Raw genomic sequence first — 27,734 nt, forward strand, 5'->3', positions numbered from 1 at the left:
ATGACGAAGAGGGAGAGGAGTGGCTGGGAGGAAGATCCCGGCGCCAGCACAAGTCGCCTAGTCCTAACGCCGGAGCGTCCTCCCAAGCCGCGGGTCTACGACCGTAAGAGTGAACGGGAACAGTCTCGGTCGGACAGCGAGGCAGGAAGCGCCGACCACTCGCGACGCGAGAACGACGAGACCACTTCCCCGCGCCGCGCGGATCGATCGAACAACTGGAGGAAGACCTCAGAAGAAGGCGCGGATGAAGAACGGGGTGATCGACAGAGCCCGGCTAAGCCAGGATCGAAAAAGACCGACAAGACTCTTCTGAGCCCCAAAACGAAACGGCAGCTTGAAAAAGGAGGCGACCGCCAGAAGAGCATTAACTCATACCATGACGCGCGGGGTGCTGCTTCACCGGCTGCCGACGGAACACCAGACCTCGGAAAAGAAGACAAGAAAGCCTCTGTGTCAGGCAGCCCAGCGAAATCCGCCGGCAAAGTCACGGTCGGTGCCAAAAAAGAGCTGGCCCTCAAGAAGGGTCCTTCACTCGGCAAATCTAAACCTACTGGACTCGACTCGAGAAAGAAAAGCAGCCCTTCAGAATCGCCACCGAAGAAATCGAAGAGGTCGTCCCCTGCCACACCCGAGGTCGAGAGGGACGAAGACGAAGCGGGCCAGAACCAACAGCCGCAGCTCATTGGTGCATGGCTGAACATTCTGGTATGTGTCGAGCACTCATTCCTAGCTGCATTTAATAATGTCTACTTGTGGGACGAAATCGCCTGCCTCCATTGCTGCTTCTGCCGTCGGCTGTACCAGGCGTCAGCTTTACCGTAGGACGTGGGGAGAGTAGCAGCATAGTAGTTCAGGCGTTTTATGCACACAACCGGACGCTTACTCGGTGCGGAAGAAAATATCAAGCCCATTAAAAGTACTGGATATTGATCTGCCGCGTCTTCTGCAACTTTCTCAATTATTACAGTACTCCTACAATTGGACACACTGCTACGTATCACTATAGCTTATTGATTTTTTTACATATTTATCATCACTGACAACCATCACTTTGTTGCTCCACAAACTATTAGGCTGACTAAGAAACTTTTTTCTGAGTTCACATTCCCATAGATTAAGGCCAGATATCCAAAAACTTTGCGCATCCTCGCAGACTGCCATCTTGGAGATTGATTTAATCCTATCGTAAATTTCGCGAGCCTGGTTTTCGTGTGTACTTCTGACAGAGTGGAAAGATCCCGAATGCACCGCAGCTGCAATCCTCTCGAAGTCCAGGATGAAACACTTCTCCCATAATACATTTGCAGCGCGGTGCACCCAGCGCTCCCCCTGAAGAGCACCCAGGCGGAGAAGGTGGAGATGCGGGCAACGATACTGGCTCCAAGGTGAGTGGCCAGAAAACTACGTCCTCCAGTAGCCCTGCCAAGAGCGACCTCACGGCGAGAGAGAGAGAGAGAGATACAATTTTAATGAAACACCTGTCAATGAACACCAGGAGAGAAGTCCATCTCCCCCGTCGCCCCTAGTCGTCGGCCGGAATCCCTTGGGACACAGCAGCAGCAAGGGCTTGACTGATGATGTCCTGCTGGACGTTAGGGTCTGGGCTGCAGAGCAAAGCCTCCCAGAATTCTAGAGTGCGCCAGCTATCGTACATAGTCGGGCATATCCACACTATGTGGACCAAAGCTGCTTCCTTGTCGCAAAATTTGCCCTGCGATCTGAAGACTTCAGGGTGCCACATGCTGTAGAGTGGGAAAGAAAAAAAATTGGCGGTGGTTTAGCTCTGGTTAAACCTGGAGTGACGCGATAGCTACAGGTGGCCGAGTGGAACTTGCTTAGTTAACTGCAAAGTCAGTCTTTCGCCGCCTCGTTTCGCTGGGCGTGCCTTCTTCATCTTCGTCCCACTTGACACGGCGCATGCGCACACCTGTGGCAGCTCGGTTTCGCCGGTGCGCCGCGCCGCCGGCAGCTGCTCCGCACCACGTGACCAACCACGTGGCAGCATGGCGGCGCAGCCATGGGGTGACGGCGCCGCCACGATGAAGGTTCGAAATGCTACCGTAATGTAGCTATCGCTACAAAAACTTTGGGCAGCCCGTCTACCACGCGAGATCAGGTATCACTGTTGAATACAATAGGGCTTTTTGGCGGGCTAGTTGTCAGCACCCCGTCGATCCCACTGCGCAAGGAGGAACTTGCTTACCTGGATGACCACCTTCGTCCATGTTGACTCTTCGGTCTTTCATTCCCTTCCGTCACCCTTACTGTACAACAAGATGTACCATTGTTTCTTGTTTCTCTCTCTCTTTTTAGCTGTGAATGTCAGTTCCCTATTCACTCACAATTTCGAACTTCGTTTTCATACGCCATCTGACACGTTAAAGTTGCCCTTCATGCTCTTTATCAGCTGATAGTAGCCCGACTGGCAGTTTTGTTTCTTTTTTTTTGTGACCTTAAACCATTATTGTCCGACAATAAACCTCAGTTGTTAGTTAACCACCTGTGCTATCGTGTCATGCCGTTGTCTTTTGCGCTGCTTCCTACACTTGAACACCTATCGACTTGGATCGACTTATTTAGCTTTTCATGAATCTATACACATGCACCGCCGAGCTCCAACCCTCCTCCGTTTCCACTCACCCCTTAAAGTCAAAAGTGACACAGGCGCGCCCTTCTACGTTGAAATCAACTGACAGGTCTGCGACTCGCAGGCAGAGAGAAAGCGGCAGGCGGCTCAAGAGGCGCGTGGCCAGCAGCATAGCGGCTCCCTGTCCTCCTGCGAGCATCCCTACGACACACCGCTCAGCGTGCATACGAGGGACCTGGAGAGCGAGACGGTAAGGGTTAATTACCGTCCTTAATCGGCATGTCTATCAGGAACTCTCAAAGGCCTTTTTGAGTGGGATGGTACTCGATGGCACTTTCGCCCTTCGAACCTTTTCAAATCTTCTTGCAAACCATCTCTGCGCTACGGACATCCGGGAACTTGAGGAGTTGGTGCGCAATGTAGTTCCTGAACGCCCTTTTGAAAGTCAACTCCTGCTGAGACAACGAGTGAGGAAGCTTGGAAAATACACGGTGAATAAATACAGCGTTGTTACCATCCTGTTCTGTGGAACCGTCGTGGTATCATATGTCGGTCATTAGACATATAGGGCTGTTCCCTGGCTGTCAGCGATGTTAAAGCACAAACGGTCGGCAGTCCTCCCGGACAAAATGTACCTGCAATGGTGATGCCACCTGGCCCTCCTCTCCTCATACTCATCGTAGAACCACTCCTTGCAATTCCTTCGCATGCAGTGATCGCCGAAGCCGTGATACCTGTAGGGATGAAGCTAGGCAGTTTTGAGGTTTGGAGCAACTTGGTTGGATTTTGCGACGAATATCAAGCACTCAGACAGACCGCTAGTGTTGGATTTATTTCCTCAGTGCCTGTGCCATAGTCGCATGGCAGACTCTCGAATGAGTGTGACATCTATCGAAGAGCTGCTTTCAAATCCGTTGACTAGACAGTCACGTGATCCGTGTCATTGGCGCGGTCTTCGTGGTCATGCCGGAGAGAGAGTTTTACGGCGGTACCTGCGGCCGTAGAAGAAACGTGCGCTGACGTCGCACAGTACGCGGTCCTCTATAATTTCGATGGAGGCGACATTCTAGAGACCCGTGTACTGTGCGATGTCAGTGCACGTTAAAGAACCCCAGGTGGCCTAAATTTCCGGAGACCTTCACACGGCGTCCCTCATAGCCGGAGTCGCTTTGGGACATTAAACCTCCATAAACCATAAACCATCATAGCAGACATTAGGAAAGTGGCAGTCTTAGAGCACAAAACCACTTTGTCGTCTTTAATCGGTTTGGAATGGCTTGACTCAAAGACCAGACAAGACTTTGCTAGGCGATGCAACCAGCAAAGATGGTCAGACGTAGCCAATAGTGCCACGTCAACAAAACGCTGCTTATTGCCTGCAGGGACGCCTATCGTGAGTTTTAAACCACGGGAGCACTCCCTCGAAATTTTGGATAGCCGCAAACTTATATAAGCGGTTAGAACCTACCACCAATATCAGATAATCGTCAGTGCATGTGAACGGCTTTAGAAACAATCCTCCTGATCACCATGCCACCTTCCCATCGATATCACTAAAGATATTGCTGAGCACGCGTGCAACCCTCGGCCGAATGTACACACTCCCGTTTCTGTACTAAGAAAGGACCGTTACACCCGTTACCATCTGCTTCAAGAAAAAGACAAGGCTGGGCAAAATGTTTAAATGGAAACCAAACATCTGCTTATTAAGGCAGTCGGATCATTAACATCTTTGGTGCACACTCTCTTGACTATTACCATGATGTTTTTCATGTGGCAACCACGTAAACTTATCTTCAGCATCAATCAACAAAACTGCACCTTCCAGAATTTTCATTCATCATCACATCAAAAAAAAAAATTCATTTGAGAACAAAAAGTTTTCTGTCACTTTGAGGGTAAAGTAGTGGTTCCAAATACCCAGCAACAACCATTTGCCTTCATGAGCATATGTGGTGTGTCTGTTGTACCGTTTTCAGAAATTTCCCTTGTTACCCAAAATCCAGGATCTTCGGGTGTAACTTCGTTCCTTTGCACATAAAGCTGGAGTGTGTATTAGGTCGAGGGTTCCATCTTTGCTCACTAATATCTCCTTGAGTGGTATCGATAGGAAGGTTGCACGATGCCGTGGAGGACTATTTATTGCTGAGGGCTTTCAGGAACGTGCACAATTATCTGATCTTGGCGGAGTGTTGTAACCCTACGAATAATATCGCGGCGGTCCTCAAGGTTTTAAGTAGTGCGCTCATGGTTTAAAATTCCCAACAGAGATTCATATTGACAATGAACTGCGTTTCCTTGCCATGTCTCGGGGGCAATGTCGCACTACCTTTGCTGGCTGTTTCACCATCGCACTGTTAAGCTGCTTCAAGGCTACGAGTCAAGCCATCCCAAATTGATTAAAAACGGCATGGTGGTTTCGTGAATTAAGACTGACTTCTAGTGCCTGCCACCGCCTCACTGCAGAATATTAAGCGTATAGGAGGTTACAAATGTAAAAAAAAACAAAAGACTGGTTTCTCTGAACACATCGCTTTCAGCGCAGGTGGCTAAGTCCTCTGGTAGGCTGTCAGAGGCCAACAGACGGGGTCAGGAAGGTAGTCAGTACCGTAGGCAGGCTTTCATGCACTCTGTCCACAGGCTTTCCCGTGGTTTGAGAGCTTGGCTGAGAAATTCGACGTTACGGTTGTTTTTTGGGCTCCATTAAAGCTCGCTGCATTTTGCTCCGAGCTCGTCAGAACTTTAGCGGTCGGTGGCCACATAAACGGGAGGGCAGCACAACAAACCACGTCTCGTCTCTCATCGTAAATAGAAAGTGCGTTGTTTACAGAGTGCCTTTATCATGCGGTAATTTATACAACGGGCAACTTGGCTGTTTTGTGAACGTGCGGCATTTTGAGCGTGCAAATTTACACGACGGTGCCTCTCTTCACAGCATTTAGAGCACTGCCGAAAATGTGCATGACACATTTCCTGAGCACTACTATTCTGTTTCTTCATCAGGAACAGGTAACCCCTGAGAAAGTGGAAGCCTTTTTATTAAAAAAAAATATGCTAACTGATACGTCAGCCTTCAGCGACCCTGTCAGATAAAGAATTCCGTAACCTTCGTAATTCCGTGATTTTTATGCCAGGCGTTTAAATTTGTCGCCACGCGATCGCTATATCCATTGTCAACGTTGGCTTCTCTGCATGTATTCCTCCGAATTTTTTATAGCTTGAGCTCGGCGCATGATAGCCTTAGTTGCTTATGCGCCATTAAACCCAACACAACACTCCTCCACATTTTCATCAAATAATGAGCTGTTTGTCAGCGCGCGTGGTGGCTTCCTTTGAGTGTCCCGCGTAGTTTGCTCTCTTTCTTCATAAAAAGCATATGAAATCGCAATACGAAAAGATAATAAATGTGTGCAGCGCTTCTGCAAGAATTACACCAGCTCAATAATGTGAAACGTTTAGAAAGCGAGCGTTAAGTGAAAAAGAGGAGCAGGAATGAAGCCAGAGCTTGCACCAGACGGGGTTCGTGCGAGGCTACTCATATAAGCAGAACGATCAGATTGTCAAGCGGCAATAACGAATGTCAATCAAAGAACGCAAGCGCTTGCGCTGCATGCTGCTCAGTGCGATCAATAGAATGTGAAAAGTGCGATTCAAGAAATCTTCTAGGCCTGTTTTGCGTAGAATCAATTCTTGTGCGGCTTATCGACGTCTCACCCTACAACTCTCAATTCAAACCGGCAATAATATAAGTTATATATTCTCCTACCTAGGTGTTTTCTATATTTGTATCCCGCCATTTTATTACTTGGCGCTTCTCGTAAATTTTCCGCTAGGTATCATAATTCAAAAAGCAGCAAAGATTATGTACTACAAGCCAATATCAATCTAACGGTTTGCGATAACAACAGACATCCTATCTTTTGTGCCAAATTTTTTCGAGCGTTGCATGGCTGGTCTCACCAAAGAGAGTCGCTCCACCGCAAGGAGTGACTCACTTTCGGCAAACGCAGTACTGGGGCTTCGAGACGATACTACGTAATTAAGCCTAAAGTTAACCTGTTCTCATCCCAAAAGCCCTGCAAGAAATCCTTTATCGCTGGTAAAAAACTTAAATTATTTTTTAACCGGGTTAATTATGCCGCGAAATATAGTTTTATGCGCCAATAAGCAGTAGGAGCGCTAAATGCTTAGTCCAAAATAATCTTTTTTTTTCTCCCAGACAAACATCCTAATGACATCTTTTGTCATATTAACACTGCTTGTGTTGCAGCTTGTGCAGGAAGACGGCGGCTCTGACGTGGAAGAGGCCGAGGGCTGGTGGTGGTGGTGCACCTGCTCCAACGTGTGGCTGGGCGGCATCGTGTTCTCCATCGTGGTGGTGCTGCCCCTCGTATTCATTCTGATGGGCTACAAGGGACGCATCTCCCCACACGCGGGGCCCGACAGCAACGCGTCGGAGGAGAGCAACCCGTGGGACGCTGTGACGCCTCGCAAGCCACGAGAGCCGACGATCGCTCCGGTACGAAGGGACGAGTGCTTTCCTTTGCAAGCGTTTGCTTCAGGCGGGAATGAATCCACGCTGGGGCTGTATTTCGAACAGTTTAATTCCGCTTTGATTTCGTCTCTTGCTGACGTGAGTCATGAAGTAAATAGCAGGATGCGGCGTAAAGAACGTCCGATTATAGGCACTGCCGGACTGCAGAGCTGTGTCCGTGAGAGCATTCCGCTGGCATCTATGGAGGCTAGTGCCGTGCGCCAAGCATCGAGCAAAAACCCGGTCTCTCGGACATGTCGCGGCTTGCAGCATTACTCATCCGATTCGCCCCGGCGGATTCGACGTACCCCCCCCCCCCCCCCCCCCCCCCCCTCCCTTTGCAAGCACCGGCTCGAGACTGAACCGACCGACGCTTCGCCGGCATCCCCTTTCCGGCAGCAAACTGAACGGCTGAGCCCTCTCGTCCATTCGTCCAATTCAAACGGCGACCACCGGCGTTTCCTGATTGGTCGATTTGTAGTGCTGGCTGCTGCAACGGTTCCCGAGGCTATAAAAACCTAGTCGTGCTGAGCCGGAACCGCAGACGATGAGAACAAGTGAGAGCGTAGCACCATAGCAGCATTTAATTTCATAGCAGCATTTAATAACGTTCACCCTTCAATTTCATTTACGGAGTCATACTCGATGTCAACCATAAATTTTTATTGGACGTAGCAGTGGATTTGTATAGCACCATACTCACAACTAAGCTTTATAGAAACCGACCGACAGCCATCAATACCTTCATTTCCAATGTAGCCGTGCGAGGCACTGCAAGACTAGTATCCCATACAGCCAAACACTTCGCTTTAAAAATATTTTCTCAGACGATTCCGACTTTGCTGACAACTGCAGAAATCTGCGAAATGCTGTTACAAGACAAATGTACCCACCACAAATTTTTGACGACGAAATAAAACGCGCAGATGCAATGGAACGCAAGGAAATCCTTCGTTCAGATAAACACGCGGAACGACCATCAAACACCACTTTAGTGCTAACCCATTGTGCGTCAATGCCCAGTGTTAACGGCATCCTCAGGAAACATCGTAATATTCTTATGCAGAGCAGCCGCCCGACGCGAATCTTTCCACAGCCACCCAGCGTAGCATACCGTAGGTCACGGAACCTGCGCGACATGCTAACCTCATCAAACACAACTAACCCCTCTCCAACTGTCTGCCGCCCTTGCAAAAAACCGCGTTGTAAGGTATGCACTCATGTGACCACTACCGCATTGGCAAGAAGTACTGGGTCAGACATTTACTGTAAAATAAAAGGAAATTTCACTTGCAACAGCAGCTATGTTTTCTATCTGCTCGAATGCGGTGTGTGTAAGCTACAGTACATCGGACAGACTGAACTACCCTTCAGGTTGGCATTCAATAACCACCGATCACATGCCAATACCCTTCCTAATCTTCCGCTCTCAAGACATGTCGCGACTTCCGGAAACTCGTTTGAAAACATCACAACCACAATACCTGAATCTGGCTTCAAATCTCAATAACAGAGAGGTTCGAGAATCCTTCCTAATTTGCAAATTCAAAGCGCTAAACTCTGGTTTGAATGAAAACCCAGGGGAAATATCTTTTCTCTCAAAGTGGCGAAAATTCTGTTCACGGAAGTTTACGTGATCGTCCTCATGGCTTCTGATGCTCAGGCATTTAACGCAGAGCATTTTTACGACGACCGGTGCGATCCAAAATCACACGATTATATTGTATAGTGACGCAGCGAACGCAGCACGTGTTGATGATTGCCGTTTTTTTGTGCCCGATTTCTTGCGCTATCCATGCAGTACTGTTTAGCATGGTTGAACAAGCTCGTCTTTCTCCTTTGCTCCTTTATTCCCATCTCGAAGGTGCATGGCTCGAGCACAACACGTGTCAATTCGTAGAATACTTGTGTCCTGTATCACCTATGCCCGTGTACCTTTTTATGTTTAATGTCATTTTTTATCAGATGACGAAATGACTGGCCACGTGTTTATGTGCATGCCTTTAACGCCGCATTGCGTCTTGATTATTCCCTTCTGCGTGCCCCAGCGCTAATTTTGTATGGTATTTTAACTTGCGGCGAGCAAGCGTAAACTTCGAAAGTCTGTAAGCCTCGTCACTTACTACGTCACGCGCTTTTATTACGTTTTCATTAGATATGATTAGCTGGACATATGTCTTAGTACAGGTATTTAAGGAGCATGCACGGATGCTTTGATATATATATATATATATATATATATATATATATATATATATATATATATATAATGCACCGGCGGCATAGTTGTATTTTCTTCTGCTTTATAATTATTCCTATTTCACTGACATGAATCAAATTATTATTGTCCCATTGCTCAGCGCCACAAATTTTAAAAAATGAAAAATTCCTCTATGCATCTTGGTTTCGGTGGCTGTTGGCTACCTTCGTATGTTTGTCAAACGAGCCTCTCATTTCACTTCCCTTGTCTCCTTTATATATATATATATATATATATATATATATATATATATATATATATATATATATATATATATATATATATATATATATATATATATATATATATATATATATATATATATACCTGAAGGAAGCCAACAGTCACCGAAACCAAGGTGCATTGGGGAATGTTTTTTTTATAATTAATAGTGCGGATTAGTGGGAGAAAAATACTTCAATTAAGTTTTGATTTTTAAAGAAAACTACTTATAAAGCAGCAGAAAAAAACAACCATGCCGCCGGTGCGATCCGAACCAACGACCTCCGAATATCGCGTCCGGTGCTTTTACGAACTGAGCTACGGCGACGGCTGTCCAATCTGCTGCTCTCGTGGGTATTCATGTTTACTGCGTGTAAGCGAACCTTGAGAGTGTTCACCAGCGCCACCCTCGCCCATAGCGGCGGACGTAGCACGTCCTGTATTACCGCGAGTGTGACAGGGAACGTCATCTAACGGCGAGGGCGGACACTGTGCTAGAGCCCTCTTATGCTACCTATGGCATCAAGACTGCGAGAACCGAGACCTCCGTTAAGCTATTAGCAGACACGTTAAGGGAAATGAGGGGCTCGTTTGACAAATACATGAAGGAAGCCAACTGTCACCGAAACCAAGGTGCATTGCGAAAGTTTTTTTTTATAATTAATAGTGCGGATTAGTGGGAGAAAAATACTTCAATTAAGCTTTGATTTTTGAAGAAAACTACTTATAAAGCAGCAGAATAAACAACCATGCCGCCGGTGGGATCCGAACCCACGACCTCGGAATATCGCGTCCGGTGCTCTTATATATATATATATATATATATATATATATATATATATATATATATATATATATAGAACTAAACCTCAAACAGAGCCAGAATTTTAATAGAATTAAGTGGCAAATATTCCAGACTTGAGATGATGGCATCTCCAAGCGTTTCGTGCCCTTATGTACTACCTGCAGTTTTCCCCCGTGTGTGATGTATTAGTTTCAAGACGGCAGGAATAGAATTATTTGAGGTCAGGTTGCACTACGACACCATTCCTATGCGTCACCAGAAACGTGCAAAAGTCCATCCCGCTTGCGAAGGGAGGAATATAACTGTTCAATGGAGCTCGGCTTAGTTTGTTAGCCCATGCAAAAACGTCAAAGTTTAAGGGCTTCATTGAATAAAATATTCCGGGCAACCAAACTCGGGTCGGCATCAAAGCGATCGCCAGTGACATGATTCGTTTATCTCGATTGCGATACGCAAAGACCACGGTTTTATTAGACAGCGTTGCTTACCGAGCCACCACAACGCGGTCTTTGTTTTCGCATTCTTTGTCACATGTACGGTAATCCATAGCACCCTAAACTACTGGACTAAAATAGTTGGCACATCTGGGACGTTGCGTCTGTATATTGATGGCACATCAATGTTCGCGCTACAGGAAGCCGCTTACGACCCGTCGGAGCTGGATCCTCCTCCACAGGATTGCGACACTTACCCTGATACCTTGAACGAAGCAACCTTGCCGAAGCCGCCCGTGCGCCAATGGAAAGCGTCCACAACGCTTAAACCGGTCAACAGGAGAGTCTTCTGCGTTGTAAATGTCAAGTGAGTGGACAAGCGTGGCTAATTGGCCTCTCATCACGTTGATTGTGCGCAATCCTTGTGGCTGATGATTAAGTCTGGTGTGCACAATTGCGACCAACTAAGAACGAAAGTCGCGTTGAACTTAAAGTGCCGCGGCGCACTTTCGACGATAGCAAAGGAGGTTGAAACTTCGAAGGAGAAAACGGATTACGGCAAAGGACACAGAACACACCAGCGACTGTAGGCTGAAAAGGTGGCAGTGTGTGCATGCGTAGTGTGGTAGCTATGCGCGTGACGAGAGCTTGTTTCATGTCCACTGACATTGCACAGCACACGTGCTATATTGCCCAAGCACCACAGGTGATTTAATTTCTTTTATTTATTACAACCTCCAAGACCACATTAAAGGGGTATTACGTAAGGGAGTGGAGTTCAGGACACATTGTTGATTCGATGGATGATTTGAATTACGACGGTCCGGAGTGAAGCACGACGGCGTTGGGCAAGTCATTCCAGTCCTTTGCAGTCCGGACAAAAAATGGTGAGAGATGAGCACCTGTCCAGGCGGGGGGATGGCACTCAGTGACCGTAAGCTGAGAACACATGGATGGATGGATGGATGGATGGATGGATGGATGGATGGATGGATGGATGGATGGATGGATGGATGGATGGATGGATGGATGGATGGATGGATTGATGGATTGATGGATGGATGGAAGGATGGATGGATGGATGGATTGATGGATTGATGGATGGATGGATGGATGGATGGATGGATGGATGGATGGATGGATGGACGGACGGACGGACGGACGGACGGACGGACGGACGGATGGATGGATGGATGGATGGACGGACGGACGGACGGACGGACGGATGGACGGACGGACGGACGGATGGATGGATGGATGGATGGATGGATGGATGGATGGATGGACGGACGGACGGACGGACGGACGGACGGACGGACGGATGGATGGATGGATGGATGGATGGATGGATGGATGGATGGATGGATGGATGGATGGATGGATGGACGGACGGATGGATGGATGGATACGGCTGAACCCTTTCAATCGGGCGGTGGCTCAAGCCACCTAGCCATGCCATGAAATTTTACTCTTCTCTTGATTTTAGCCACCAATCAGATAGCCTTCTCTTGGTTATTTCTACCCGCTTAAAATCTACTTTCCCCTCACTCCTTAAACCCCAATGCCTTGGATAAATCATCCCCGCTGCTTTCCACTGTAGGGTGAAGCCCTTTACAGAAAAGTATCAAGTGTTCAGCCGTTTCCTCCTCCTCTCCGCACGCAATGCCCAACGTGTCTATCTCGTGGTACCTGACTCTATACGTCTTAGTCCGCAAAACTCCCGTCCTGGCCTCAAACCACAAAGAGCTTCCCCTACAATTATCATAGATATTTTCTTTGACAATTTCTTGCTTAAAGATCCTGTATGTTCCCAGTGCTGATTTCGTCAGCATCCCTGTTTTCCGCAGAGTTCTCTCTGTTTCTTTAACCTCAAAGGCAAATCAAAAGCGCCGTACGGTGTGAGTGGAAGCTTAGCGAGGCAGCTGTCAGAGTACAGTATCTTTATCACACCTGTGTAGAAGAAACAGCACTCACGTTCCTGTTATTTTCATTTTTATGTTGATTCCACCTGGAGAATTTCACTGAGGCATACTGCTTGAAGCTGCGTGTAATACCGTCTTGAGTATGCCTCCTGTTTATGGGACCCATTCACTGCAAAAAAAAAACGTCGCAAAGCTTTAAAGAGTTCAAAAATCCGCAGATTGATTTATTCGCAATGGGTATAAAAGAACAGACAGCGTAACGTCAGTCATTAACTTTCTTGGCTTAGAATCGCTGCAGACGAGACGCGCAAGGCCCCGGCTGAGATGTTCGCATTTAATATATAATAATCTTGTCAAAATAAATTATTATGAGCCCATTACTCCTGTTTCCCGCGCAGGTACACGTTACAATATGAAAAAGTGAATAAAGAATATCGAGCACACCGTAACGCATTTAAATTCTCATTTTTTAGCCAAAAAGATTAGCGATTATAATAAATTGCCAGGTTGTGTTGTGAACAGCCCGAATATGGAAATGTTCATTGACAGCCTGAGTACCTGGCGTGTGTGATCTTTCTACTGTTCATGCATGATGTGTTTGCTCATTCTGCTATTTTCCCGTCATTTTGTCCTCACCCCTGCTTGGAGTCAGGTGGCTGCGCTGTATCTACTGAAAAGTATATATAGGTTTGTATGGGTCAGCAAAAATGATTATCGCACATTTGGTTTGGCTTTATAGGATGGACGTCCCAAAGCGGCTCAGTCTATGAGGGACGCTGTAGTAGAGGGCTCCGGATAATTTGGACCACCTGGGATTTTTAACGAGCACTAACAAGGAACAGTACAAGGACCATTCACATTTTTCCTCCATCGAAGTGCTACCGTAGCGGGCGGGTTCGAACCCACGACTTGCGTGCACTGTGGGATGTAAGTGCACAGTAATTAACCACGGCTAATCGAAGTTATACGGAGGAGTTATACGGATAAAAACTGCCGATCCAAAAGACGCGGGTTCGATCCCGGCCGCGGCGGTCGAGTTTCGGTGAAGTTGAATTTATAGAGGCCCGTGTAGTGTGCGATGTCAGTGCACGTTAAAGAACCCCAGGTGGTCGAAATTTCCGGAGCCCTTCACTACGGCGTCTCTCATTGCCTGAGTCGCTTTGGGACGTTAAACACCCATAAACCACAAACCACTTCCTAGGGCCTTTGCGGGAAAAGCCGTGTATTGTGCCGTGTAGTTGTGTGTCGTGTGCTTTCGAGCAACAGGACGTGATTGATTACGCGATAGCGTATACAGCTCGTCCGATCGAAAGCCCGTTGGCGTATAGTAATAGCCGGCACCGCGTGTCGGAAATAATCGGGGGCGGCGTAAACAAGAATCGTATCATGGTAATTTGTTGTCCCATTGATTGATTGCCGTATTGTAGGCCACGATGAGTTAATGAAATCATTTTAATAATGAAATGATTAAAAATAAAAAAATGGAAAAAAAGGGTTCAAAAGTGTCAAAATGCTCAGAATGAAAAGCCAGAGTGCTTGGTGATGCTAAGAAAAGTTATAGAGTGTGTAATTGATCAATTGATTTATTGAAACAATTGAAAAATGAAAATGCATTCAAAGATGCCAAATTGCTCAGAATGGAGAGCAGATGACGAGTCAAAGAACCTAAAGAGTGGCTTCAGCATCAGATGACGCACCAGAGGGCGCACGCTATCGTGTCGACTCATAAGCGCAGCGTGTATAGGAGTCCTCCAAATTTTTAAATGCATATGCGGTGCCCGTCTGACAGGCGCTTAACGCTTACGACCAATGTGACTGATTTGTCAACTTACCCGGCAATCAGAGCAGGTAACTTGGAAACCCTGAATAAACTGCCAAACATAACACGGCTATTTGAATAAGAATTTGGTCCTCCTGTAATCTGATTCAAACACGCAACGTTTACCACAGGAACATCGAACTCCTTCTTGAGGTACTGGTTCTGCTTGGACATAGGTATTGTTATTAGTTTTATTAATTATTTTTTGTTTCGCAAAAGCTTCCCGCGAGGTAGTGGTTCTGCTTGGACATAGGTAGTGTTATTAGTTTTATTCATTATTTTTTGTTTGGCAAAAGCTTCCCGCGAGGTAGTGGTTCTGCTTGGACATAGGTAGTATTATTAGTTTTGTTCATTATTTTTTATTTGGCACAAGCCTCCCGCGAGGTAGTGGTTCTGCTTGGACATATGTATTGTTATTAGTTTTATTCATTATTTTTTGTTTGCCAAAAGCTTCCCGCGAGTTTGTGGTTCTGCTTGGACATAGGTATTGTTGTTGGTTTTGTTCATTATTATTTATGTTGCAAAAGCTTCCCGCGAGGTAGTGGTTCTGCTTGGACATAGGTAGTATTATTAGTTTTGTTCATTATTTTTTATTTGGCACAAGCTTCCCGCGAGGTAGTGGTTCTGCTTGGACATATGTATTGTTATTAGTTTTATTCATTATTTTTTGTTTGCCAAAAGCTTTCGCGAGTTTGTGGTTCTGCTTGGACATAGGTATTGTTGTTGGTTTTGTTCATTATTATTTATGTTGCAAAAGCTTCCCGAGAGGTAGTGGTTCTGCTTGGACATAGGTAGTATTATTAGTTTTGTTCATTATTTTTTATTTGGCACAAGCTTCCCGCGAGGTAATGGTTCTGCTTGGACATATGTATTGTTATTAGTTTTATTCATTATTTTTTGTTTGGGAAAAGCTTCCCGTGAGGTTGTGGTTCTGCTTGGACATAGGTAGTGTTATTATTTTTATTCATTATTTTTTGTTTCGCCAAAGCTTCCCGCTAGGTAGTGGTTCTGCTTGGACATAGGCATTGTTATTAGTTTTATTCATTATTTTTTGTTTGGTAAAAGCTTCCCGTGAGGTAGTGGTTCTGCTTGGACATAGGTAGTGTTATTGGTTTTCTTCATTATTTTTTTTTGGCAAAAGCTTCCCGCGAGGTAGTGGTTCTGCTTGGACATAGGTAGTGTTATTAGTTTTATTCATTATTTTTTGTTTGGCAAAAGCTTCCCGCGTGGTAGTGGTTCTGCTTGGACATAGGTATTGTTATTAGTTTTATTCATTATTTTTTGTTTGGGAAAAGCTTCCCGTGAGGCTGTGGTTCTGCTTGGACATAGGTAGTGTTATTGGTTTTGTTCATTATTATTTATGTTGCAAAAGCTTCCCGCGAGGTAGTGGTTCTGCTTGGACATATGTATTGTTATTAGTTTTATTCATTATTTTTTGTTTGGGAAAAGCTTCCCGTGAGGTTGTGGTTCTGCTTGGACATAGGTAGTGTTATTAGTTTTATTCATTATTTTTTGTTTGGCCAAAGCTTCCCGCTAGGTAGTGGTTCTGCTTGACATAGGTATTGTTATTAGCATTATTCATTGTTTTTGGTTTAGCAAAAGCTTCCCGCGAGGTAGTGGTTCTGGTTGGACATAAGTAATGTTATTAGTTTTATTTATTATTTTTTGTTTGGCCAAAGCTTCCCGCTAGGTAGTGGTTCTGCTTGACATAGGTATTGTTATTAGCATTATTCATTGTTTTTTGTTTGGCAAAAGCTTCCCGCGAGGTAGTGGTTCTGCTTGGACATAGGTATTGTTATTGGTTTTGTTCATTATTTTTTATGTTGCAAAAGCTTCCCGAGAGGTAGTGGTTCTGGTTGACATAGGTATTTTTATTAGTTTTATTCATTATTTTTTGTTTGGCAAAAGCTTCCCGCGAGGTTGTGGTTCTGCTTGGACATAGGTATTGTTATTGGTTTTGTTCATTATTTTTTATGTTGCAAAAGCTTCCCGAGAGGTAGTGGTTCTGGTTGACATAGGTATTTTTATTAGTTTTATTCATTATTTTTTGTTTGCCAATAGCTTCCTGATGTTTCATTTCTGTGTGCGTGAATTAAATTTGCTCTTCTGGCGGTTTATGCAAAATAAAAGGGAAGGAAGACATTGCTTCCAGCCACGGGAACTGCTGTCGCTATCTTAGACACCTGAGCTGCGGCTGGGCGAAGGTGAAATGACACGGGTGAAGATTTGAATGCGAAAAGGGGGTAGGAGAAGTAGGAAGTATATGGGTGAGCGAAATACATCAACCTACTACGCAGAATCGCACACACATGCACACTAAACATAAAGTAAATGTTCTCGCGCACTGGTGTCCAGGCCCAGTTCCCTACACGACGCGACCAGTCAATGTGAATATAGCCGCACGTGCGCTATATTTACAAGTCGTGCGCGTGTTGCCTTGTTTCACCTTGTATCATGCGCACGGCACACTATACTACACTATAGCTACAAGGGTGTTTTGCCCGGCTGCCTTTCGTCCACGGGGAGCTCACGTGGAGCATCCTGTCACTGCGCGGACAATTAGAGCTTATACTTCACATGACTGCTGCATTGCAAGGGTGCCTATGTGCCCTTAATACCAGACTCGAAGCGTGATCTCGAGAACAATTTTGCTCTTTGCCAGGCACGCAGAAAAATTAGATGCAATTAATGTCATGGTGCCGGGAATGACGACAGTGATGACTGCCACCACGAAGTAGAAGAGAAGACTACGGAGAACAACCCTTAGAAAAGTTTTTTTAGACAGTTTATAGACTGTCCATGGACAAGACTTCTGTCTATGAAGTGTATAAACTGTAATAAGGGAGTAATTACTCATTTACATCCACCCAAGCGCTGCCATACGGCTTTTACAAATCTACTCCACCTTGGGGGATTCCCCTAAACGTTTGACCAAGTGTATAGACTGTCTGTAGACAAACCGTACAGAACAGTATATGGGCAGTACAAATCGTGTAGACCGTCTATAGACAATCTATAGATTTATGGCCGTACACTTTTAGTGGACTTTTGTCTATAGCCAGTTTATAGACTATGAATTGACGAAAATAAATATATATAGGAAGGCAATAGACGCTATAAAAGCTATAGGCTGTCTATAGACCATTTTTTAAGTAAATAAACTGTTTGTGCTACGAAATTTATGTGTATGCTCTGGTTTAGTGGTCTCCTACGTGTTCTATCGCAGGTACACCTTTCAGCGGCAGTACAGCAAGGGTTTCGAATACAGCATCTCCTCTATCCCGAGTCGCTACTGCGCGGCGTTGGTGTACTACGCTAAGACCGTTGATATGTCTGGCAATATCCGCTACAAGGAAGAGGGAAAACATATCGACGAAGCTCTGACCGCGCTCAGCCAAGCTGCTAGTGACCCGTTCCGAAAGCGCACCATTCCCATCTACCTGACTATCGGCGGGTCGCGGAAAGATAGCCGCCCAATATTGAATACTTTGAAGGACGCCTCACCGTTCGGGGAGTTCATCAGATCCCTCAGGGGTTCCTCCAATTTTCAGGTAACGTGCGCCAACAACAAGCTATAGTTACGTTTGCTTTCGACCAGCCTTACGGGCATACTTTGCAAGTTCCAACAGTTGAACCGAATGACACCAATCGCTGCTGAATGTCGCGTAAAGGTTGCGTGTATAAATCTTTGCCAGTATAGTGCGGTTTTCTTTCGAAGCGAAAAGCTTCACTACGCTAGGTAAAGCAATCGTCGCGTAGGCCGGAGGATGACCTTGAACGACCTTGAGGCCAACCACGTTAGCCATGTCTGACCATATGTGATACAATTACGGTGTCGAACCCTTGACGCATGGCGTTTAGTTTACCTTTGATCTCTGAGCTTTAACACTGGGTGACCTTTAGGTTGACCTTTGACCTTAAGAACATCCGGTGGGGTGATGTGAAGCCACGTGATGACATCCGATGGGGGTGTCGTAAGACCATGTGATACACGTCATAGCCACGTGGTAGTGTGGGTACATGTAGAACGGTTGTGGCGAGCGTGTAGCGGAGCTGCCATGGACGAGCCTCAGACACTTAGCAAGCGTGCTTGCTTTTCGATGAATTCCAGGGTTAGCCAAGTTAAGCCACTGTCAATTTTTTCGATGCAAGAAGGCTAGAACAGGAACTTCAAGAATCGAACGTGTCGTTCACTCTCCAAACGTGCGCGACATAGACAGTTTGGAGACGTTGAAATTGAAATGTACAAATTTTAATAGCCGCACTCTTTCGGTGTACCCTAGAAAACTGCCTTTACTGCAGCGATGCTGTAACTAGCGCGGAAAATCCCCAGTTCCATCCAGATTAAAAACACTCTCTCCGATCATAAAGGCATAAAATATTGCGGAAATTTCTATTGATTAGCGCTGAATAACACAATGTTTGGATACTTCGTTAAGTATAAGTAAAAATTGTTTACCTTGACTAGAGATTGTCTTATAAAGCATTCGCGTTTGCCGTTCAATCTCGTTTCGGGATTTACCATGCAACAAAAATTCTCGTTTACATTTCTCAAACTATCAGGAGCACTTCCTTTCCTTGCCAAAATGAGCAATGTTATTGGAATAAATAAGTGGAGTGACTCAGTACTACTGCCTTTTAGTGCACATGCAAAGAGTTGGACGGGCTATCTATAGGAGGATTGTATTCTATTATTCATATAATAGCAGCCTTGTACTGGCATCTAAATAATATGTATAATCAATTTTACACATTATGACTAAATGACTTACAAAATTGTGTTTGGCAAGCCCGTGTTGATCACTGCCACAATATCTATGCAACTAGAAGCTGCTAGCATGTTGTCGCACTTTGATTAAAGTGTGATCTCAGTTGATCGGTACCTTGTGAAGCCGTGTCGGAAGTCAATAAATGAAGCACATTGCGTAGTGCTTCTAAAATTTTAATCTGTAGCATATCGTCTAGGTCGAGAATCGATAAATTGACGCTTGCGTAATAATTCTTGAGCGCATTTGTACGTACACGTTTATTGCGTAGGTACGACTCCTTATAGCTTCGTTATTGCTGGAGCCGCCGTGGTGGTTCAGTGGTTATGGTGCTCGGTTGCTTGCTCCAAGGACGCGGGTTCGATCCTGGCCACGGCGTCGCATTTGTTAGGATGTAAAATGCTGGTTCCCCGTGTACTGTGATATCAGAGCACGTTAAAGAGCCCAAGGTGGTCGAAATTTCTGGAGCCCTTCACTACGGCGTCTCTCGTAGCCTGAGTCACTTTGGTACGTTAAACCCATGTAAACCAAACCAGCTTTGCGGGACAATCGCGTACTCCTGGTTTAATCCTTGCGAACACTTGTAAACACTCTTCACATTACCACACTTCTGATTACTTTTCTTGCGTTCTTGAAAATGTTGCTTAGGCCGGCCCATAGTGTACTTTAATAAGCAGGTGTAACGATGCTTTGAATTCTTACTGAAGGACGACTTAGGCACAGTGCCAGGGCCCAACGCTGTGCATATGACATAAGTGCCAGAGTTCACATTGCGGATGTTGAGTGTCCACTTACAGCTAGCTAAACAGAAAGGGCTGCCACTATGACGTCAAGCCTGACGGGCTGCTGGCCCAGTAGAGCCGGGCTGCGACATGCGGCAAGAAATATTTACTACCGGCGTGCCATTTCGTACTTCGGTGATGCGAAACATACCCGCCGCGGTGGCTCAGTGGTTAGGCCGCTCGGCTACTGATCCGGAGTTCCCGGGTTCGAACCCGACCGCGGCGGCTGCGTTTTTATGGAGGCAAAACGCTAAGGCGTCCGTGTGCTGTGAGATGTCAGTGCACGTTAAAGATCCCCAGGTGGTCTAAATTATTCCGGAGCCCTCCACTACGGCGCCTCTTTCTTCTTTCATTCCCTCCTTTATCCGTTCCCTTACGGCGCGGTTCAGGTGTCCGCCGATATATGAGACAGATACTGCGCCATTTCCTTTCCCCAAAAACCAATTATTATTGTTGTGCGCCACTGGTGGCGTTTAAATTATAACCTCGGACTCTATGCTTCCTCCTGGTGTTCTCCTAAAAACTGGCTCTTAACTGACATTGTATCTGCCGCCCGTAGTCGAATGCAAGACGAGAAAAGAGCGGCTTTTCTCCGTTAAGAAACCCCCTTCCAGCCATTGGCGGTGGCCGATTATCATCCAGCATAACTATGCAGGGAGTGGTGTGACAGTGCAGAGACCGTGCTATTCCCGACAATGCAGGGAGAGGACTATCCCACTTCATCCGACACTCCCCGCAATCTGACGCTAGCAGGTTCTTCAGGATCGGCCGACGCTGTGGGCTGGAACGGGGTTCTTTGACGAGGAAAAGCTGCTTTTTTCATCACTTTATTAAAGCGAAAGTTTTACCAGACTATTACCCCTGCCACACTAGCAAATTTAATGTCATTCCAATCGAATGTCACTCGATGCCTCGAATGTCATTTCGGTGTCTTTCGGTGCTACACGGTAAAAAATAATGTCATTCGATGGCAGTAACGATCAGTGAAAAAAAAATAGTACAATTCAAGCACATCAACGCGCATAAAGTGTTACAAATTGTTGTGTAGTGTTTTAAAAGCGGGTGAGAACATTTCTGGGCAATATTATAGGCTTAAAATATTATTTCTCGCCATTCTGCGGGCACCTCAGCCATCAAAAGCCAAGCCAAGTACAAAGTCAACCGCAAATCCGAAAACTGTAAACAAACAAAATGGCTGACACGGTGGCGCGCAGCGACGCGTGGAGCTTGGAAATGACTTCTGAAAGGTGAAGTGCTCAGTGACATATTTAAGTACTTCCGAGCTAAACGAACATGTAACGCCAACCAGAAAGAAACACGCAACCCAATATGATCATTGTCGGCTGCTGCCGTTGGCTGCTGCTGGGACCGAGAGCTACAAGTGTGAAGAAGTTCGCACCAAAATTAACATTTTTTAGCAGAACTAAATAAATACAATTTCTAACTTTGACAGTGCGCAGACGACTTTTTTCGCGTTGTTGTTTCTGCTGCGCGTATGGTGTCTAGAGTACACACATTCGGTTCGACATCGAATGCGAATGAGTTTCGTGAATTCATTCGATAGCGAATGTCATTCGAACCTAATGACATTAAATGTTCCCGTGCAGCAGCAGATTAATCGCATTAGGTGCGAATGCCATTCGAAACGAATGACATTAAATTTGCTAGTGTGACAGGGGTATATGCCGGCGGGGATCGTGTCCGCAAAATGTGTCGGCAGCAGATGTGGGCAACTCAGAAGAGGTAGCGTCAAACGAGTGGGTGTAATCGAAAGAAGATGATGTGAGGATGCTGCCAAAAAAAATCGAAATCGGATGAATAGTTAATTAGAGCCAAAGAGGTCGAATAAGTGGAGGGGTTCAGAGCAAAAGTGCTGCGAGATTTGAAAACGCCGGAAGTAGGCAGAGCTACAGCGTAGTGTCAGATTTGAAAAACCGGAAGTGTGGACGGAACCAAAGCGTGGCGCCAAGTTTGAAACTCGAAATGGGCAATCACGTGACCAGTGATAAGTGATCGATACGTAACCAAAATATAGAAAAAAATGATAAATTAGACGCAATTAGGCAATTAATGAGAATGAAAAGATAATGGACGGGTATATAGTGAGTGGGCGGGAACGAGGCATGGTAGAAAATTTGAAAAATCGAAATGGTTGCCGGAATGAAACGAGGGTATAATCAGAGTTAATCGATAACCAATCAATCAAGTGAACGAGAATGCAACCATGGTGCCATATTTTAAAGGCGACCAGTGTCGAGGATGCATCAACGCTTTCGCCCTCTTCCAAAGCGTGTAGCCGCAGTGATCTCTAATTTTTCGGCTATAGGGAACTATCACAAAAGTTCACTCCTTACTGTAGAAAAATATGGGATATAGTTTCAATCAATCAATTTATTTAGCATTTCTTTCAATACAGAAATAAACCTCCGAAAATAAACTTTTTAAATGATATAAAAAAAAGCCGTTGTAGATTTTTTTCATGCCATATCTGACCATATAGCAGTGAAAGTAAATTAATAAATTCCTGAATGCTCACACTTTGAAGTAAGTTTACCCCTGTAGAACTTCAGATAAGGTTAGCCATGAAAATTTCTCTGCTTATGAATTCTGCAAACAAAGCATAGTTATGCCTGATCACGTTCGGTAACTCCTGTTTTGGATTCATTTGCTAGCCAGCGCAAAGGTAACTGAGGAAAATATACGTTTCTGTAAATGGCACTGAATTAAAAAATGCTGCTTCGATAGTGTCTGTTGCATAAGTGTTGTCCCATCTTATCCGCAAATTATGGCTTAAAGGCTCAAGATCAGCAAAGCGATAGTTCTAATTATTTTATTTCCTTTATAACGGGCGATATCGATCAGCATAGGCATTCCTATGAAGCCAGATTCCTGTCTTGTGCCTTAGCGGTCATTCTACCAGTCTTAATTTTCAGTAAATATACTCAGTACGAAAGGGCTTTCCTTGTCGACTCGCGCGCGTTTCGCTGTATTGTTGGCGAAACCCTTCGACTCGAGCGAAATTGATGTTTATCCGGAAAATACCTAGTCTAGTTATTAAAATTATTCTCTTCAAGAATATAAAGATGCAGGCTGTTATCATTCAATTGCTTAAACTCTAGTTGAGATTAGCCACCACCCTGTTAATATTGGCAAAATGCGGTCTGTACGAAACCGAAAACGTTTTAGAGCGAGAGCCGTACTCCTCGGGTTTCAACTTCCGATTTCGATGTGGATGAGACAATGACCTTCAATACCTCACAAGGTCAAACCGAACTTGACTGCCTGGTGGTATGTCCCAATTTATGGCGTGTGACCACGTGATCATGTGAGTATGACCATTGGGCACCTCATCTTGACATTTGATTTGAGAAAGTGGACACCACATCGACAATTACCTTCAATGCCCCGCAAGGTCAAACCGAACTTGACTGCCTGGTGGTATGGCCCAAGTTATGGTAGTGTGACCACGTGATCATGTGCGTATGACCATTGGGCACCTGATCTTGACATCTCATTTGAGAAAGTGGGCACCACATCGACAATGTCCTTCAATGCCTCACAAGGCCAAACTGAACTTTACTGCCTGGTGGTATGGCCCAAGTTATGGTAGTGTGACCACGTGATCATATGAGCATGACCATTGGGCACCTGATCTTGGCATTTGATTTGAGAAAGGGGGCACCACATCGACAATGACCTTCAATGTATCACAAGGTCAAACCTAACTTAACTGGGTATGGTAGTATGGCCACTTGAACATATGGCTTTGACCATTGGGTGCCTGCCTGGCCCAAAAGCCTCAGGACTCATTTTGTGCATAAGAAAGTGTAAGCTGCTAATCTATAGGTACTATTGTAACTTGCACTTTTGTATTTTGCCTTATCTGTATGTCTATAGTGTAATATTGATACTGTATATCTTCTGTAAAAGTGTTCTTTCTTACTATTTTTTCCTTACTGTAATGTGATTGTAATGTGTATGTCTTATGTTGGTTGGTGTACCTTTCATGCTGCGTTAAAGTAGCAACTTGTTCGCTACTGTCATGTAATGGTCCCCTGGACCTTTGTCACGCTTTGTGCTCAGCTTTTAGCCCAGGGTGACCAGCCAGATTTCCCTGGTAAATACGTTGCATTGATTGGTTGATTGACCTTGACACTTGATTTGAGACAGTGGGCACCTGACCTTGACCTTTGACCTTGACATTTGATTTGAGACCATTCAGACCATGCTTAACTGAGCTTTCGCTCGTATAACGAGGTTCAAGCCACGTTGAACCCCAGCTGTTTTTTTTTCGCTGCTCAAAGTGAACACCGTATATTCAAAAACACTATCTAGTACTCGCCTGCTGTTTCAACTTCCTTGCCGCTACTAATCGGGAGGCAAACTGCATGTCACTGCTAAGAGGAACGGAATAAAACGATACCCCTGTGGGCTAAGCACAAGTGGTGCCATAGCACACAACATGTGGTGTGGCATTTCTTGAAAGATTGATCTGCGAAACGTCTGGAACAAAAGTGGCAACCTAACGCTTGCGTTTGCCTTTTGAAGTGTCTGATATCGGTGCTTTAAAATTTCCATGTAAGGTCCTTAGCAGCAGAGGTAAAACGCACAATATTGGAAGTGTATTGGTGAAGGCCGGTCCTAGAAAGGACCAGTGTGAAACCATTAGTTTCCAATATTGGTCCAATTACCTGTGCTGCTTGAGACGTATGTTGGCGTTATTACGTCAGGACCGCTTTTTTTAGCCCTATGATTACGACAAAAACTACGACTCGCTCGACTCGTCTTTATTTGCAGGGCATAAACCTGGACTGGAACTGGCCTGGAGACATCTGCACCGGTTATTCCGGCAGGACACCTGATTATATCAAGGCTTTTACTGATGCTGTTAAAAATGAGAAATTCGGCGTTATGCTTACGGTGCCCCCGTTGCTGAGTTACCTCGACAAGTACGGACTTCCGAAAGTGCTCCCGGACCTGGACTACGTCATTGTGACTACGCACAAGCTGCGTCGCCCGGGCGTGGTTGCGTGCGCTGGCGAGCGGAGCCTGGCAGCCAAAGCATTCCGCAAGATTCGGGACAGCTTCGCTTCTGCGGACAGAGAAATTCGCCGCAAGTTCGCGTACAGCATTTCGGTACGCCGCAGCACACAGATGTCGCTATAACCGCAGCGTCCGCGTGGCGGTCATCATTTCCTTCAGCAAAGAGAGCATGACCACAGTGTGAATGGAGGGGTGGCTGAATGCTAATGGCGTCCCTGTTGAAATGGTGTATTTACTACGCTAGGTAAAGCAGCCGTCGCGTAGGCCGGAGAATGACCTTGAACTACCTTCAGCCCAACCAGGTTAGCCATGTATGACCATATGCGGTACAGTTATGGTGCCGAACCCTTGACCCCTGACCTTGACCCATGACATTTAGTTGAACTTTGACCTTTGACATTAAGTGACCTTTGGGTTGACCTTTGACCTTAAGAACATCCCGTGGGGTGATGTAAAGCCACGGGATGACATCCGATGGGGGTGTCGTAAGACCATGTGATACCACGTCATATATAGCCACGTGGTCGTGCGGGTATATATAGAACGGCTGCCGCGAGCGTGTAGCAGAGCTGCTATGGACGAGCCTCAGACGCTTAGCAAGCGTCCTTGCTTTTCGCTGAGTTCCAGGGTTTGCCAAGCTAAGCCAATGCCAATTTTTTCTGCTCAGTAGGGAAAAAACTGTTAGGGCGGTTTCAAGCGAGCGATACCATACTCCTTTGTGAGCCTCGTCGCACGATAGCCACTGTTTTTTTGTTTTGTTTTTATTTTCAGATAGGCGCTGACATCTTCAAGCTGGAACACACGGCGGAAGTGAAACATCTGGCGCCCATCAAGCGACTCTCGGCTGTGTTCAATGGCCGAGAAATTATGCTGGGCAAGACAAGCTACCCGGACGTGTGTGATCTCCTGGTGGTAGATCGGAACTCCGACGAAGAGTGTCGCGTGGTCGCTGGCAGTCGGACACAGAGCAAGCAACACGGGCTTGAGCAGGAGGTGGGCCTTGCAGAGTGAAATTCCTCTTAGCTGCTAAGAAAGAGCACCTGGTGTCGTCGCCATCGCCACAAACATGCCTCTTTGTGAAGCTTATCATCCACAATGGCTTCCACACCGCCTATCCTCTAAAGTCACGGCGTCTAAGCAACAAACCCGTTCCTGCCCTAAGCTTGCATACGTGGCTTCCTATGTAGGCTCAAAGGGCAACGGCACCACTTTTTCAGAATGCCGCTATATTCAAGGATTCAAATCTATATTGGCCGTAGGTAAAGCATGCCAAGTGTTTTTGCACTAGCATTAGAAATAGCGACGTAATCGGTGATTGAATTTTAGGCTTCTCCTCAATGCAATAAAGAAGTGCGGGAAAGTTTGTGACGTCGTCTTTGCGCTGTGTGAATGAAAGCATGAAATGCCAACTTGCCCAACAACTGATTTTAATCGCACAGTACATGGTTCCTTCGCATTTCACCTCCATCGAAATGCGACCGCCGCGACCGTAATCGAACCCGCGTCTTTCGGGTCAGTAGCCGAGCACCGTAACAACTGAGCCACTGTAGCGGCCTTAAGAACTTTCGAATCGTATACTGAAATGCTTCATTTGGCTGCGGCCCCATTCGGGCACTGCGCAAAGAAAAAGTACTATTTAGGCAACACACAATTTTTACGTGATGTGCTCAAGCTGCTTTCCGCAATTGCGATGCACAGCTGATTAAAGCGTGTGTGTGGGAATTTTTTTCCAGTCATATTCCAGCACGTTTCTTCAGATCTTCGAGGTAGGCCGGTTCGGTGTCGAAAAACCTGATCTTCGACATGCTCCCAGAGAAAGAAATCAATGTGTGATCTCATGAGGGTGACCTAACTAGGAGGCCAGGCTGTAGCCACCACGTCCAGTCTATTAAGAACTCTTCCACGAGTTGTACAGCTGGAAAAGAAAAATTAAGATGTGATCCGTCATGCTGGCGCCACATGCCTACTGCGTATGCGCAAGCACATTGTCAGACTGGCTGACGTGAACCATACAGTTTTAGCGTTTGGAGATTCAATAAGGACGTAATTTTTCTGACAACTCACGCTCAAAATGTGCTCACAAAAGCCTGATTGCAGGTATTTTTTTTTTCTCTGGCGAAATTTACCTTCGACCGAATGCAGGTGGCAGCACTGGCGGGGCCCCAAGAGCTTCAGCGTCGCATCAGCAGCTCGTACGAAGAGGGAATGGGCGACGCACCCGTCGCTGTGTTCGACGTCTTCCTGGACGACGACCCCCAGAGGCGCTGCACAGAGACCAACATGGAGGCGCCTCTGCTCCAGACGATCGCCGAGACTGGGCCCTCTTGATAGCTGCGACGACTATAGCCCTCCGCAAAGACATGGCACCGTCACTGCCAAGCGTGCTGCGGGCATATTTTTATAGTTTTTGGTTTATCCGTTTACTACTTTTCTTTTTCGTCAGGGTGAGATAAGTGTGAGACAGCTGTGCGCAAATATTGCTGCATACGTCAACGTGATCACATACCAAAGCAAAGGCAAGCCTCCACTATCGTACGCCTACATTGTCGGACGTTTACGT

The 27,734-nt window shown here is 45.9% G+C and overlaps 1 protein-coding gene across 1 annotated transcript; it reads left to right on the forward strand.

The window, feature by feature from the left end:
- LOC144109602 (uncharacterized) lies at positions 1 to 27,734 on the forward strand. The gene is made up of 9 exons (XM_077642419.1): positions 1 to 705; positions 1,308 to 1,385; positions 2,697 to 2,837; positions 6,858 to 7,106; positions 11,043 to 11,209; positions 17,810 to 18,134; positions 24,929 to 25,267; positions 25,946 to 26,167; positions 27,317 to 27,734. Exons 1-9 carry the CDS (start codon positions 1 to 3, stop codon positions 27,500 to 27,502), a joined length of 2,412 nt encoding a protein of 803 aa, XP_077498545.1. The 3' UTR covers positions 27,503 to 27,734.

This window comes from Amblyomma americanum, chromosome 11 (assembly GCF_052857255.1).
Source record: "Amblyomma americanum isolate KBUSLIRL-KWMA chromosome 11, ASM5285725v1, whole genome shotgun sequence".
Taxonomy (NCBI): domain Eukaryota; kingdom Metazoa; phylum Arthropoda; class Arachnida; order Ixodida; family Ixodidae; genus Amblyomma; species Amblyomma americanum.